At 45.4% G+C, this 16472-nt stretch overlaps 1 protein-coding gene across 1 annotated transcript; it reads left to right on the top strand.

The window, feature by feature from the left end:
• Positions 1 to 4400: 4400 nt before the first annotated feature.
• LOC128933809 (cytochrome P450 3A9-like) lies at positions 4401 to 15580 on the top strand. The gene is made up of 13 exons (XM_054270911.1): positions 4401 to 4471; positions 7007 to 7100; positions 8338 to 8390; positions 9503 to 9602; positions 10145 to 10258; positions 10531 to 10619; positions 11248 to 11396; positions 12255 to 12382; positions 13047 to 13131; positions 13475 to 13635; positions 14045 to 14271; positions 15088 to 15250; positions 15395 to 15580. The coding sequence occupies exons 1-13, from the start codon at positions 4401 to 4403 to the stop codon at positions 15485 to 15487; spliced, it is 1527 nt and encodes a 508-aa protein (XP_054126886.1). The 3' UTR covers positions 15488 to 15580.
• The last annotated feature ends 892 nt before the right edge of the window (positions 15581 to 16472 follow it).

The following is a 16472-nucleotide window of genomic DNA, read 5'->3' as shown; positions in this document are numbered from 1 at the left end:
TAGGTAAGTCATGGGTGGAGCTGGCAGGGGTTCTTAAGTCATTCTAAAAGGTTAAAGAACCTCGAACAGGCTTTTGTGTTGGATTGGGCAAAAGAATTCAGTTTCAGAGTTAATTACCCATCCAGATTTCATACAGCTTTTGTAGCTGTCATTTCTTGGAATGAAAAGAAATATAATGATATATTGCAAAGATTATGAAGGAAGATTGGGATATATCAGGGATATTACTTTAACTGAAAAAAACATCAGAAAAGTGTCCTAGTTTCTGTTTAATTCCAAAGCTCAGTATATGGAACAAAACATCCAGGGGAATTAATTATGTTTTTGTTGAGGTTTTTTTGTGAGCTTTTTAAATCCCACAGAAATATAGATGCAGGAGGGTATCAGTCATCTATACACAGAACTTCATAAAGTATCATTAGAGAACCCTCCAAATACATTGATTTTTTTTTTCAGCAGTAACGTATCAATATTTTCACTTCAGCAAAAAAACTTTAACCTTCATTATGAAACATTTTTCTGTGGGTTACTAAACCACAGTGTATCAGGGAAAATAAATAGTTGCAGCTCCACATCTTTTGTGTAGAAAGTGAACCTGCAATGCTCTGGCAGGGGAGCACTAAGTTTAATGTATTACTCCCTCCACCCATCAGCAGTTGCCTTATCTCTCCTCAGTTTACATTATCTGACCCTTTTTTCCTGCCTTTTAACCCTATAAAGTAAAGACTCCTGAGCTTTCCAGGCAGGGACTGTGCTCATTTTCAGCCTAGCAGTTACTCGTGGCTGGATTATTCCCATTTGTATTTGGGCCAACATCATAATTTGATTCACTAGGTCTTCTACCTGGCATTTATTCTCATAGCAACCTCCTTCCAGCTCAGCTATCATTTAGTCAGACTAAACAAACCAAGGGGTTTGGGGGCACCTCTCCAAGGGGCTGAAAAGTGCCACTGATTTGCTGGACCCTCCCTTAACTGGAGTCCAGCAAGTCAATGTGTTCTAGCATTGGGCTGCTCTGAGTCAGGCACAGAAACAAGAAGATTTTATGGCCAGAACATAAAAATATATAACAGTGGACTTTGAACTGCAAAATCTTTGTTGTTGTTTTTTTTCCTTCACTTCCTACTGGTTTGATTTCTTCTGAGCATCCTTTCAATGCAGCTGTTCAGGCAGTTGAAAGTCTCTCGACCTATAACTGGTTGATAATGTTAGCACAGCTGACTTCAAAAAGGAGGTTACAGACAGTCTACAGTGAAGGTCCTGAGATATTCCACTGGTTTGTTTCACCTGTTTTTCCTCTTGAAAAATGAGCCTGAGTTACAGACTTGGGTTTTGTTTACACTTAATGTTAAACGAAATGAATGTGGTTCGTTCAACCCAAGGTAATATTACTCTTTATTCTTCTTTCAGAATATCTTAAATTACTCATCAACACTGAGGCTAAACCTGTACCACTGGTTGCCAGTTTGATGTTTGTCCAGGGCAGAAATCTGCCTTCTCCCTCCCCTACAGAGATTAGCTGAGCTCTGCAAGAGCAGCAGCAATTTTTATTATCTGTATCTAGAGAGTTTAAAGTACTCCATAATGACAACTTTGCAATATTTATACCCTGAGTAGCACTGCACAGTCTCTACTGGTCCAGCCCTGGGAATCTAAAACAAATTCCCCAAAGTAACTCAGGAGAACCTCTTTCATAACCTACTCCAAAGTGAGTTAGACCTAAAGATTCAGACTTCTCCAGCCTAGCCTTCCCTACACCAGTGCAGTCCTTCTCATCAGGAACACAAGATGTTACCCACTGGGGCTTTTTTCCTTCCCCCCCACAGCTCTTTCTCTTCTGAGCTGCTCGTTCCTCCCCACACCTGTGCCACAGTCATAATTGCTAGTCCAGGGTGTCCTTTCAACCCTACATCCTTTGGTTTCACAGCCTGTGAAAGAAATACATGTTCCTCTATTTTTCTGCCCAGCCCCCAGTCATTATTCCCCAAAAATCCTTTCTCCTCATCACACCTTGTTTACAGCCTGGATTTGCAGCACTCCCTTCATTAAGCTGCACATAAGAACCTGTTGTTATTTTGCTTTCCTGAAAGCCATTAATCCATTAATCTGAGCTTCTCAGGGGCATTAGAAATGGGAAAGCAGCTCAGTTCTCCTCTGAATTTGCTGCAAATTTTGGCTTTTTAGCATCTCAGCCTGTGACCATCCTGGAAACTCCATGGCAGCAGTCTAAATGACAAGGGGTGGGTGTTGTGTGTGTCATTGTCACCCAAGAGTGGGACTTGGGGTGTCACCAGCAGGGTGTTCCTACAGCCATAACTGGGGGTTGCATCTTCTCATGCTTCTGAGCACTCTGCCTCTGCTCCAGACACCTGGAGGGCTCCCCTAAAGCCATGGGGGGATGCAGCGGACTTCCCAATGTCCAGGAGAAGCAGAGGATGGGTGTAAAAACCTGTGGTGGTCAGGACTAAGACATTATGAAGGACTTGGAAGGGTGAAGAAACAGCTGTGCTGCACCCCTGAGCAGTTTAGGAGACACCACATTGGGGGTTTACAGTTTTAGTTGAGTGCACCTGTGGGCATAAACTGGCTCTGAGCTGGGCTTACGTGTGAAAATCAACCAATCAATCTTTCCTGGGTCATTGACTTTCCTTTGGCATGGATTAATCACCATGGGGTTCTTCTGTTTATCACCAGCTGTTTTAAGGGGATGGCGGGGTTGTGTTGTTTGTTTGAAGTCAATTGGCACATTCCATTTGGCAGAGACCATCAGGTCACCATATAAAACCACAGCAAAACTTTACACCTCTGGTTTTTCACACCAATTTTCCCAGAAACTATAATTACCCCTAAAAATGATGCAAGGAGGACAAAGATCGAGGCTTATTTTTACTGAGGATGGAGAGCCCTACAACAATCCTATTTCCTGAATAAACTGTGTTAACCTATTTCCCAACACAGCCAGCTGGGAACATTTTGGTGTCCAGTAAACTCAAATTTCAAGGCTGTGTCAAAATGGGCAAAGAGGAACCCTGGAGCACCAGTCACTGCTGTGACCACTTCCTGAAGGGGAAAGCACCTCTTGAACCTTGAACCATGCTCTTGCAACATCTCTGAATCAAGAAAGGCAGAACCCAGCATAGGCTTGGAAAGCTGTGTCATGAACTTGTCTGTTCACGTCAAACTAAAGCAAACTGTGCTTATTACAAAATAATCTACAACTGTTCTGTCTCCAAAGGCCCGAGCAAAGTCTGGGCAAAAGAGGAAGGAGATACAAATGCTGAGATAAGGCAGATGATGCTCCTTGGGATGTGGACTGAGATCCACTGCTTGGTCAGTGCAGTGTCTATCACAGCCACATGCTTGCAGACACAAGGCTACTGATGTGCCAAAAAATTAAAACACCCACCCAACTTGGCCCAATGCAGACAGTAAACTCCCTTCTGAAGGCAGCAGCTCTGCTAATATGAAGAAAATTGCTCATTTTAGAATTCTGAATAAAGCTCTAAAATTGCTATAGTGCACGCCAATACAAACCATAGAACTTCCTGCCCTGGCTTGATCCCCACTAACACCATCCAAAGAGCTCAGTTTTCTCCACACCATAATCTCCCCTCAGCACATCCACACCTACTCTTGCTTTTCAGCACCCTCCTTACAGGAGAGCCTCTACAAAATTTGTGTTTTCCCTTTTCCTCAGCTGTGGCAGAAGGGTGGGTGGCACTTCAACTGTTTACAGCTGTGGAGTGACAACATTTCTCTTACATAACACCTGGCCACAGGCCAGCAAACAAGGTGGACTGGACTTCAAGAGCCTTCAGAGGGGACAAATTCCTGCCTTAGTTAGAAGCTGCTTCTGACTCACCGTAGGCAGCACTTGCACTTCACAACACAGAGAGAGGGAGAGAGAGAGAGAGAGATTTCAAACAAAATCTTAAATTCTGTCAAAGTTGATTCATCTGCTAGAAAAGCTCTTGTCACACAATATGTGAATAACCTTTTCCCTTTTCTTTCCCTTTTGTAAACCAACCCTGACACCTGCTATGGGATTTACCTTTTCATTGTAACCTGTTTTTATTTAGTTTGGTGTAGGAGCCCAGGGGCATGAGTCAATGGGAAGGCAGTTATTACTTACAACAGGGAAACCAGCTGAAATGTTTGGCAACACATGCATTAAATAACTTGAACCTTAGACAGTTCAGCCTATCACATGAATGGTGTTTTTCAGATTAGCAGACTTTTCTACCTTTACCTTCCACTCCTCCTCCTCTGTCACAGAAGGAGGGCCCCTAAATCATATGACTGGATAAAAAGGATTGCACAGTGTGAAACACTCCTGTTTCCTACTGACGAGGGACAAGCACGTCAAGGCAGAACTCAGAGCCAATCAGAGAAGAGCTGAAATGAACCTTCTGCCTTCTTTCTCTACAGAAACATGGGCCTTTATACTTCTTTTTGTGGTCCTCCTCCTAGTGTGAGTAAAATATTCTTTATTGATTCTCTGCTCCTGCCATTTCTCTCTTTTTGCCATTGCTCACTCTCATACCACTAACCTGCTGAAGAGTAGATGTGATTTCCACTTTTCCAGCATCTAACCAGGCTCTGGGATGTAGCAGAGAAGTCTAAAGACTGTACATGTGAGTGATCTTGCTCCAAGGTTTGGAGTATTCCCACCCAGTTATGACATTACTGCTCAGCATCAAAGAAATAATTGGATAATAACAATGCCAGGTACTGGTTACCATCAGGGTGCTGGTTTCAGTCAGGGTCCTGATCCATCAGGTGATTTTTCACAGACATCCAGCTGTTCCTTCCTGGCTGAGGCTGCTCTGCAGGCAAGCCAATAGAATATGATCCTCCTGCACATCTGGAGAGCAGCAGAAAGGCACCAGGAGAAGAATATCTGTAGGATCAGTTTTTACTCCTGATTTCTTCCATAGTGCCCAGCTAAGATTCTCCTCAGGGGCACCTGGACCAGGAGGGGTCCTTTGCAGAGGTTTGATTTCCATCCCATGTTCCTCCTCACAGCTGGGGGAAGCAGTGGAGCACAGAGCAATGTCAGCCACCTGCTCCTGGCTTTCCAGACAAAATTCCACAGCAGAAATGTACCCCGAGTGCTTCAGAGCAACCCTGCTAATGAGGAAATGCTGTCCTTGGCTTTGCTGGTGCCATTCAGCACTGCAGCAGGGCAAGGCTGGTTAAAAACCCTTGACTGACGTGGTGCACATGAGCATGGCCCATTTGTCTGCCCTGGCAACACTCCAGCCACAGCAGCTCAGCAAGCTCAGAGTTTTAGCCATATTTTTCAAAATTTTCCTGTGATTTGGATCACTGAAAAGCCTGTTTGGGGCTGGCTCTTACAAAAAACAAACAAACCCCTAACCAAACCAAATCAACAAAACCAAAAAAGCCACCCTGAATCTTGATCCAAGCTCTCCTACTTCAGTAACTCTGTGGCTATCTAAAATTGTTGGTTACCAGACCTGCCTTCTGCAGGCACCTGTAATTCTGTTGTGGCAAAAGGGACTAAACCCAGATCTCTGTGCTCTGATATCAGAGCTAAAATAGAAATTTCACTGCCCATTGACACAGAGAGATTGTTTAGATGTTTCTTGTCCAGCTGGGGCAACACTGTTCCAGTTCACACATGAGGGAACTTCAGGCATTTCTGATTCATACCCATAGTAGGAAGAAGTAATGATTATTCTTTGGCTTTACACTGAATGGTCCTTTTCAGTCTGCAGAAAACCCTGACACATTTTACTTGTAGGAGTGTTAGACTACATTTTCCTGGCCATGTTTCAAGTGGTCCAAGCCTGTTTTCCTACAGTATTTCTGGGCTTTGTAACCAGCCCAGCCTGACATTTCCTGGTCCTCCCGCAACTTTGGCTACCTATAAACATTACAAACGAGAATCCACAATCATTTGATTCCTAGCACTGAATTAACCTTTGACAAAAAATAGTTAAACATTGACAGACTGTATTCTGCAAATCCTTTCTTCACCTGAACACATCTAGCTCCTCATTTTTCACCCATCCTGTTTGGACCATAAGTTAGGATCTGCATTTTTTGCTCAGTCAGAAGCTGTGCTGGGGGACACTGATCTCATTTGGGGTCCCCAAAATTTAAAAAAAAAAACATTGGTTATTGTAAGGGAGACCCTCCCTATGTCTCAACCTAGATTTTGGCTTTTCAAATAAGTGTCCTCAAGATCCTGTCTGAGCAACTGCTGCCTCTTGACCTGAAGAGGATCTCTGATAACATCCCCCTGCCAAACCTTCCCTGCTTTACTTCCCTTCCGCAATGAACTGCTCACTTGGGAAGCTGTAGCTACTAACTAAAACCAAATATTTTGAGGAGCTCTTTCAACACAGCCAAAGATGAGCTTCAAAGGGCTGCAGCCCAGGCCCTTGTTGAGAAAGAGAAAGCCCCAAGGTAGGAGCAATAACTTCAGAGCTGCCAGGAAGGGTGCTTCAGAGGAAAGAAATTTGCAAGGCTGTCGATAAAATCTAAAGAGAAAACCATCAAGACTAGGCTTCCACTGAGCTAATGCTGGACTAAGGGAAGGAGAACAATTACTGAAATTGAAGTACAGTTTGATGAAAGCCCTCTTTGGGACATAATTCCTGGCATTGCTTTGATTTCTCTTCAATACAAACATGTGAGCTTGGTGTTCCTTCTTCCAGCTGTGTTTTCTGCCTGTCCTTTAGTAGACAATGAGCCCCTTTTAGGACTTTTGCTCAAGATTTCCAGATGCTGTCTCCACAGGTGGTCTGGTGGAAACAATTGCTTTCACACCAAAAGGATCCCCCTGAAGTTCTGTGTGAGCCTTACCATGGTTATCAAGTAGTTTTTTACAGAGCAGTTTTCACTTGCTTTTTTTACACCACTTGGTCCAACCTCCTCTCCCTCATATCCCAAGGGATGTTGCTGCAGTCTCCATGTTTAGGAGAGCTCACAGTCCCAATGCCATCGTGATGTAACACTGCTCTTTTCTGTCCCACAGATATGGGATCTGGCCATTTGGTCTGTTCAAGAAGTTGGGCATTCCCGGGCCAAGACCTCTGCCTTTCTTTGGGACATCCCTGGAATATCGCAAAGTGAGTGCCTGAAGCTGCCTTTGCTGGCACAGCTGTAGCTGAACAGATACAGAATGCTGATAAGTTATCTCCAAACGCCAGCTCCTCTGTCACGCAGGGCCTGTGCAGAGGTGTGGGGGGTTTGCAGGCGAGACATTCACAGAAGTGATGCAAAGCTTCTGTGTAAGGGACAATCTGTTTGTACCACTGGAAAACTGTACACACCTCTGGGAAAAACACATGCTAAAGACGAAAGAAACCTAGGAACTCTCTCTTTTCTGGTCAGCAAAGAGGTAACAGGGGCTGGGCCTGGTTGGGTGGCCTCTGCTGCAGGCTGGGCCCCATTCCTGTGGTGCTGGGCAGGTGAGGGGAGTGTGTGTGGGGCTGAAGCCAGGCCAGGCCATGGCTGTGATTTCTGACATCTTGCTGCTACTGGGCCCTCTCTGGCTGCCTCCCCAGGGCCCAGCCAGGTCTGCCAGCCTCAGGAGCAGCCCAGGGCTGGGCCAGCTTGGCCAAGATTCTACCACCATTGAGATTTGCCCAAAACAACTGGGCCAGGGAGAGGAGAAGCCTTCAGCCCCCTCAGGCAGAGTTCCCACCACAAACTACTGGGCCCAGCCAGCTCAAGTGATCATCTGCAGGCCCTGGGCAAGATATTAACCCTCTCAGTGCTTCAGTCCTCCCTCGAGTGAAAGGAACAAAATGCAGGCAGTGTACAGGAGCAACATGAAGACACCAAAGTCAGTGAGGAAGTCCCAGATGGGAGGGATGAGGAGATGTCTTGATCTTAGGGCTGAAATCCTCCGGTAAAGCTATGGAGGAAGATTCTTTTTCCCTGTAATGCATGAAAGTATGGGGAGATGAAAGTGTTCAAATTGTAGATATTGAGCAAAGGGCTCCATGCTAAAGTAAGCAGATGTTAAAGTAGCTGTGATCCCATGAGAACTTTGAAGAGAGAAGAGAAGAGTGATGAAGATCCTGAGCCCCCAGGAATAAGATGATTTCAGAAATAGATAATGAGAACCTTTGCCTTGAGCAGCTCATCTCTAAAACAGTATCCCAGAAGCTGACATGGCCCATAAACACAGCTGTGGGAAAAGCTTGTGGAAAATGGGAGGGATTTCATGACTGCAGATTTCCCCAGGTGGCTGCTGTTTGTGGAAGTTAAAAGCCACAAGAGAACTGTTTTCTTGTGGAGAGACCTCCACATTAACATTAACAAGAGGGACCAATACAATTTTTAAATTTCTTTCCACAGGGTTTCCTGGAATTTGACACTGAATGTTTCAAGAAATACGGGAAAATCTGGGGGTGAGTATGAACCACTGATCTCTTCTGAGAGTAAAACTAGAATCTGCTCAAATGGGAGAAAATGTTCATTAGGAAAGCTCCCTTTTCTCCACCTGCAGCCCTGACAGTCCCAACAGGATGAGAACAGCAGAGACAGGGTGCTGCAGGTGGCTTACTTGGAGCCAGGTGACACAGAGCTGTGTCACTGTCACATCATACAGAAACTATTTTGACCAGTGCTGTGAAAAGCAGTTTAAATCTGGTAACAATAGGCCCTCACCTGCCCCTAACAAAATCATCAGCAGAACTATTTACTTCAGTGTGATCTGGAAGTGGGAGGTTGGGTTCCTCTGGTTTACCAACAGCAGAGGAATGTGAGTGACTCCCTTTGGAGCTGATCCAAAGAATTCCTTGTGCTGCTGATCCCCACCTGCTGCAGCAGGAGCTGCTGCAGTAATGGCTCTTCTGTTCTAGACACCTCCTCCCATAGCTTTCATCACTGTTGTTATAACTTAGGCTACAACCTTGCATATCCTGCATGATGCATCCACCAGTCCCTACAGCAGCTTTAAGAAATGGAGTCTGGAAAATGTATGTTTGCACAAATGGGTAGAGAGCACAGATCAGCTTAATCTACATCTGTTCCAGGAAAGCCTTCAGAACTGGCAGCTTAAAAAGACAAAAACAAGGACTGAGTTTCATCTCTAAGGGTGTCTCAGTGCTGTCAGCCCAAGCCTCCAGACACCCAACTCAAGAGCCTGAAAGGGGTCGAACAAGTTTCCTTCTAATACTGTAATGTGTTTAAGTGCCTGGAAAAACACAGAGAGTCAGGGGAGGAAGTGAAGACACTTGCTTCATTTAGTATCTGGTCCTTTGAGCAACTGAGCCCTGCTCATTTCCCAGCGAATTTGGAGGGTGTTTATCCCCCTTTACCATTTCCAAAACCAGATGGGAAAAGGTCTGGGAGTCCTTTTCCATCTCTACTTTCTACATTTTGATACACAGACAACAGAGCAACAAGGCTGCTGATGGAAGAACATTTGTTCGGCACATGGGCATCTCGTGGGCATCAGCCAATCCTTACACTTCAATTATCTGGGGTTATTTACCTGGTTCTCTTCTCCCCCCACCAGGATTTACGATGGCAGACAACCCACCCTGGCTGTCACAGACCCCCAGATCATCAAATCTGTGTTGGTTAAAGATTGTTACACCACCTTCACCAACCGCAGGGTAAGAGCACAAGTGCTTTGATTGCCCACAAAGTCCAGAAAAGTGCAGGAGGACAGAGGCATGCCAAGCATGCTTTGGGAACCAGTGGCTGCACTACAGGGATTGCTGAACACAACCACTGCACGTCACTCTTCCCCTGCCTTACAGCCTGAACTGCACACAGGGGCTGGCAGAGGGAGCAGACCAAGTCTGTTCTCACACCTATTATATATATTTATGTATATGTGGATGGATTTGGGTTTGTGGGAGCATGCAGGAATCTGTAATGGTATACATATGCCACCAGCTGGGATGCAGGGATGGGACATGGTGGGTACACACAGACATGCAGGTGTTGGACTTGTTCTGGGGCTGGGAATGGCACCTCACAGCTGGTTTAGTGTGGGAAAGGGGTTCCTTTATGGATGTGTGCCTTAAGAGAGGCAGCTGCCAGCATCAATGCCACTGGAAGAGCCCAGGCAGGGGCTTGTTTGCCACACTGCCATCCCTGCAAGGAGGCTGCTCTCTTTTCTGGGGTTAACTCTTCCTGTTTTCCCCTGCAGCGCACGGACCTGGCCGGGGTACTGACCAACGCTGTCTCATTAGCTGAAGATGACCATTGGAAAAGGCTCCGTACTGTGCTCTCTCCAACCTTCACCAGTGGGAAACTAAAGGAGGTAAATCAGAAGGGCAGGTACAGACTAAATCAGAGTCAATAAGCAGTGTTTTCAGGCTGAGATTATCACAGGGGTCTGATTTCTTTAGTCAGAGCCTGGCAACTAAGCTGGCCTGTTTGATTAATGCCTAACTGAAACCAGAAAACTCTGAAAATAAAGCCTGAGCAGAGAGATCTTATTTGTAAATATTCATGACACTGTAGTCTCCATGAGCCTGTGTAAAGGAGTAAAAGGTATTGTCCTGAAGTGACCATGCCTGGTTTGTGTTACAGATGTTCCCTATAATGAAGCACTATGGGGAAGCTTTGGTGAAGAATGTTCAAAAGCAAGTGAAAGAGAACAGCTCAATAGCTGTAAAGGAGTAAGTAGAGGCTAAGAGCAGCAGGCAGAGCAAACCTTGTTAAAAGTGCTGTGGTTCATTGGCTACCAGCAATGCAGATCTTTCCCTGGGTCAGCCAGGGCTCTGAAAGGAGGAACGGGATTTACTAAAAGCCTGACTGGAAATTTAAAAGGGGAAAATTAAATTTGGATGTTAGGAAACTTCCCAGAGGTAAATAGGAAGGAAAATGCTCCAGCACAGCTTTGTGAATCCAGAGATCCAAGATGTCCCATCCCAAGCTTGGAACAGGGGGCTGTGCTGGGTGGAACTAGACCACTCCCAGGGCTTGTTTGAGGCAAGGTGTACTGCCACCCCTCCTCAAGAGGTTAAATGCTAAATTTCACATGCTGTCCTGCCACCAACCCCTTCCATGCTGTTCTAAAATCCTTGAAAAAGCTGACTTCAAAACCTGTGCAGGCTGGAAACAAAAGCTCTCTAAAAATCTATCTCCTTCTCTAGAAGTGCTGTTCAGTGCCACATAGCCAATTTTCTCTTCAAACCTAAGGCAGGAGGTCTTCTAAGACTTTATATTTGAATGTCACATCCACATGAGGAAAAAAATATATTCATTCAGTCCAAATATTTAACCACAGTCTATGCTTTTCATCAGCATCTTTGGGAGCTACAGCATGGACGTGGTCACCAGCACTTCCTTTGGTGTGAACATTGACTCCATGAACAACCCCAAGGACCCCTTTGTCAGAGAGATGAAGAAACTGGTCAAGTTTGACTTTTTTAACCCAGTCTTCATCTTGTCATGTAAGTGACTCCAGGTTTTGCTTGGATAACTTCCCTTGCTAGGAATGAAGTCCTACCGTCCCTTGTCTCATCATTTCCTCCTTATGACCTTCATGTTGAAACCCTGAGGATGAGAGGTAAAAGCTTCCTCCACATTTGGCATCCCCAGTGCAAGAAACTTATGAACCACCCAGAAATATTCAGTTAAGTGCTGGGAAATTATTTAGAGGTTGAAAAGCAAGTGAGGCTTGAGGAGAGCACTGCTATCTGAAATGCATTTTCTGGAAATGAGTGCTTAGTGGGGACTGTAATTAGATGCAATTTCCTCCTGTGCAACAGCTTAGCAGCAATGGACCTTAAATTAATGTCAGATACCTTGCTGAAACCCAGGGAAAGTTTGGATCTGTCCACAGAGGAGGTTCTGGTGCTGTTGATTTCATGAAACTATAGAGAATATCAAGATCCAGTTTCTATGAGGAAGGAAAAGCTTTGAAAGGGACTTAAAAATGTTTGCATGGTCACAGCAAGGCAGTGAACAGCTCAGCCTGAACAAAGAACTCAGAATTTTTAGTATTTCTCTTGTGAGCCACATGCCTGTTGTGTCCAGAAGTAACCTGTCCTTAGAAAACAGAGCCTTAGAAATAGGAGGTGGAATATGCCTTGGTCTTCTCTTAAATGAATGATTATACCCAGCTTGGTTGTCCCCATGTGACACAAAAACTATTCCAAGGGAATGGAACAGAGGGGAAAAAAAGGAAAAAAGTCCATGCTTTTCTCATCTAAATAAATTAAAAAAGGAAATAAATTCCCAGTAGCATCCACAGCTATCAGGAGGGGTTTATTTAAAGAGTGCAATCTAATTTTCTATTTGTTTTTCAGTTGCTTTCCCATTCCTTATTCCTGTCATGGCCAAAATGAACGTAAACATCTTCCCCAGTGATGCTGTAGATTTTTTCATGAGATCCCTTGCCAAAATTAAGCAGGATCGTGAAAAGGAGGCTCACAAGGTGAGTGGGAATTTAAGAGCAATTGTGGCAGAAAGCACACTGAAGTGAGATATAATTAGGGTGATGATATCAAAGGTGAAGCCAAAGTACAATGACTCAACAAAACCCTGAGCCTACTCAAGTGTAAACACTTCATTTTAATACTGTCAGAAAAGCCCCACTTGACCCGTCCTGGCAGAGAATCAGGGGGACTTTGTACATCCCTGATCTGAAGCTAAATCCAGATAAAGGCTCAGCAGAATTGGACTAACCTCAGTCTGCAGCACTTGTAATGAGAGAGTGAAAGACTCCCTGAAGAAGATTAGGCAGAGGATGAGCAAGTGCAGAGTAAGCAGCAGATGAATAGCAAAATCACCTTTAGGGTTGTGCCTTCCCCTCTTGCTTTTCAAAAACTGCAGCTTGCTTCCTGACCAAATTCTGCCTTTTAGAGTTTGAATCCCTTTACCCAAATTCACTCAAGACACTGCTCTTCCACCCAATGGCTTAATGGACAGTACAGACAGGTTTCCAAAATAAAAAGCAAGTGTTACATTTTTCAATAAGGAAGTAGTGTGCATTTTGGGGATGCCTTGAGTCTAAAACTTGTGCTTAGGCTATGAAATCTGCCTATCTAAGCCCTCCAAGAAAGCTGTCACCAAAGAGACTCTCCTGCTTTCCCTCCCAGGGCAGGGTAGATTTCCTGCAGCTGATGATTGAATCCCAGCGCTCAGCCAGCCAGGACAACAAAGAAGCAAATAACTCATATAAAGGTAACAACAGCCAAATCCTCATCATGGGCATGGGGCTGTAGGAAAGAGGAGAATATGGGGAGGTGTTTGTGTCACCATCATCTTCACCAACCAGCTCCAGATGGAGCTCTGTCTGCTGGTGCCAGCACCAGGTACTAAGATCCTGGGAGCAGGACTGCTTGTCAGTTATTTATGCCCAGGAAATTACCTGCCTCCTCTATCAAATGGATTTTTCCAGGCAGGTAGAACAGTTATTAAAGCCTCATCAGAAAGCAACTGCAACAAACCTGTCTCAACACCACCTGCTGCTGCCTGCTCCTTGCTGAGACCATCAGCCAACACTGCTTTTCTCATCTCCCCACAGCCCTGACCGACATAGAGGTCCTGGCCCAGGCATTCATCTTCATCTTTGCTGGGTATGAGCCCACCAGCAACACCTTAGGTTTCCTGGCCTACGAGCTGGCCATGCACCCTGATGTGCAGGAAAAGGTGCTGCAGGAGATCGACACAGTCCTGCCCAACAAGGTAAGGAGGACCCTGACCCTGCAAGGCCTCCTGGTTCAGTCAGGGCAATGAGACATCTTTAGCTCCTAAACACCATGGATTTTCCAAGAGATCTGGCAGACACACCCTCAGACAACTCAGCCCTGCAGTGGTTTTCTTTTGGCAGCTGGAACCTTCCAGCCTCCCCAACTGCTCAAACCCATTTGCCACATTCTGCAGAAGAGGATGTGGATTGCCAAGCATTTCCATGACTCAGAGGTGGAAAAATGAAACCAGTTGCTCAATTCCTACCTTGCTTTTTGTCCTTCAGTGAGTCTGAGTCAAATTTGGGGCAGTGGGGGTTGGGGATACTATTGTTCCTACAGCCATTTTAGGAGAATCCAGTTCTGATGCCAGCATACCTGGTCACCTTCCTCATGTGGTCCTGCAGGCTCCTCTCACGTACGAAGCAATTATGAAATTGGAATATCTTGACATGACAGTGAATGAAACCCTCAGGGTCTATCCCCTTGGGGGGCGGATTGAGAGAACCTGCAAGAAAGACGTGGAGATAAATGGAGTGACCATTCCCAAAGGAGTCGTGGTCACAATTCCACCCTACGTCCTGCACCGCGACCCTGAGTACTGGCCCAACCCAGACGAGTTCAGGCCAGAAAGGTACAAAAAACTTAATGAAAGGGAAGAAATATCACACTGCTTTTTTCTCAGTAATTAAGCATTCATCTCTGATTAGCTTCCTAATGGTGTTCTTCCTATCCTTTTACAAACAATACAGATGAGAAATTGCAGGCTCGTGGGAATGTCATTTTAAAAGGAAATTGAGCTTTGTGCTTAAAGGAGGGTTTCAAACAACATAATCTTCTTGGGAGAATATCACTGCTATCTCACAGGATCTTGTACCCAGTTTTTAAGCTGCCTGAGAGAGGGGAAATTTGGAGGTTTTGTAACTGCTGGCCATCCTCTGTATAATCCTTCTTGTTGAACCTGTTCCCTTCATACAAGCTTCTACTAAATATGCCAGACTCGATCCTTCCAGAATTGCTTTCCCTCCTTGTTTTCAAGGATAACCTTCCCTAGCTAGTTATTTTTGTAATTGATATCTGCTTCTCGGTCCCAGAGAAACTGAAGCCATAGGCTGCTCCTAACCAAAACAACTTCTGGTTCTTCTGTCTCTAAATACCACAGACAGGAAATATCTGTCTCTGTGGGAGAGGATGTTGCCTGGATTTTCACCTTGCTTCCTATTTCCACTAATCTGGATGGAGAGAATTAAAATCAAACCCTCAAGTGGGACTTCACCCTGTCCCAAACAAGGGCTTGGTCACAGCACTCAGTTTTGGGGGTAGACTGAGACACTTCAGGAAAAACCCAAACCAGGCTCTGCAGCGCAGCAGTGAGAGATCCCAGGATAAATTGGATGTGTAGGTTTTGTGTTTTTGCTGCCTTCATTTCTTTTCCCCAACCATCCTCCAGGTTCAGTAAGGAGAACAAGGAGTCCATAGACCCATACACATACCTGCCCTTTGGGGCTGGGCCCAGGAACTGCATTGGGATGAGATTTGCTCTCCTGATTCTGAAAGTTGCCATCGTCTCCCTGCTGCAGCATTTCACCTTCCAGACCTGCAAGGAGACTCAGGTGAGGGGCACGTGGAGGGAGCTGGGTGCCAGTGCCAGACATTTCACACTTCCAGGCACTGCAGATCCAGCTGTGCCTGAACCTCTCATCCCTGCCTGTTTAACTTATCCATCTCCACCTGTGCTTTCCCTCTCATTGTTGCAGATCCCAATCAAGCTGAGTTCAGTGGGGCTCCTAACACCAGAGCACCCAATTATTCTGAAATTGGTGCCCCGGACCGAGCCTGCCAAGAACTGAAACCCAGCCACAGCCCCCAACACACAGGGACTGCCATGCTAACAAAGGGATCACACATCTCAGGAAATCTCTCCTACACATACAGACACAGAAGAGCAGCTCCAGTTAATTCTGGAAGCAATTACTACATATTTACTAATAAACTTAACTGTCAGAAACGTGACATGGATCACTGGGCAGTGAAAATACACAGTCCCCTTAATTTTGATTGCAAAACAAGAATAAATCCAAATGAGAATCTGATCATCGACTTCAAAAGGGACTTCTCCATCTGGAGGGAAGGAATTACTGCCACATCCAAAAAGCACAAGGTGTGATGGAAATTCCAGCTGCCAGACCTCACTGGGCAGGGACGGGTGCTGTTCTTCTGGGTGTATTGATGCTTGAAATTTCATGTATTCTGATTGAGATGACTGATGTGGACTACACATCCTAGTTACCAACCCTCTCCTGTGCCATGTGTTAATTAAACTAAAGTGTGTACAAATACTGTCATTAAAAATGTTTGAGAGCTGCCCTGTGTTGTGTATAGTGGCTGATCACTTCCTATTTAAAACCCGTATTCAGCCTCAACCCTTGAAATCATCCATGTACATTGCTTTCCACTTAATTTAATGAATCTGATCCTTCATTTAACACCATCAAACCCTCCCATTTGTACAGTAGTTTGCAAACACTCCAGCTCCCACCTCTTACTTTGATTAAGAGGGTGCCTTCAGTTCAGCCCTGGCCAACCCTTTCCCATGCTGGAGTGACAGAGGATGGATTAGAGAGAGCAGCAGCTCCCAGGAGGAGAGGACAGCCCTGCAGGAGGGCCAGTGCTCCTGGAGGAATGGCCTGCACACAGCCTGGAGCTGAGCCTTTGCTCCCAGAGCCATGGATGAGGTTTAGTCATTGCTTGTGGTGGGGTTTTAGGTGCTTTGAGCTGCTCCTCTCATCAACAGGATGCCCTGACCCAATGGCTCGTGCCATCCCTGGCCATTTA

This window comes from Melozone crissalis, unplaced genomic scaffold (genome assembly GCF_028551555.1).
Source record: "Melozone crissalis strain CALT ecotype California unplaced genomic scaffold, PUWL_Pcris_2 ptg000012l_1, whole genome shotgun sequence".
NCBI lineage: Eukaryota > Metazoa > Chordata > Aves > Passeriformes > Passerellidae > Melozone > Melozone crissalis.
Note: the sequence above shows the minus strand (reverse complement) of the source record. Positions and strands in the feature narration are given on the sequence as shown.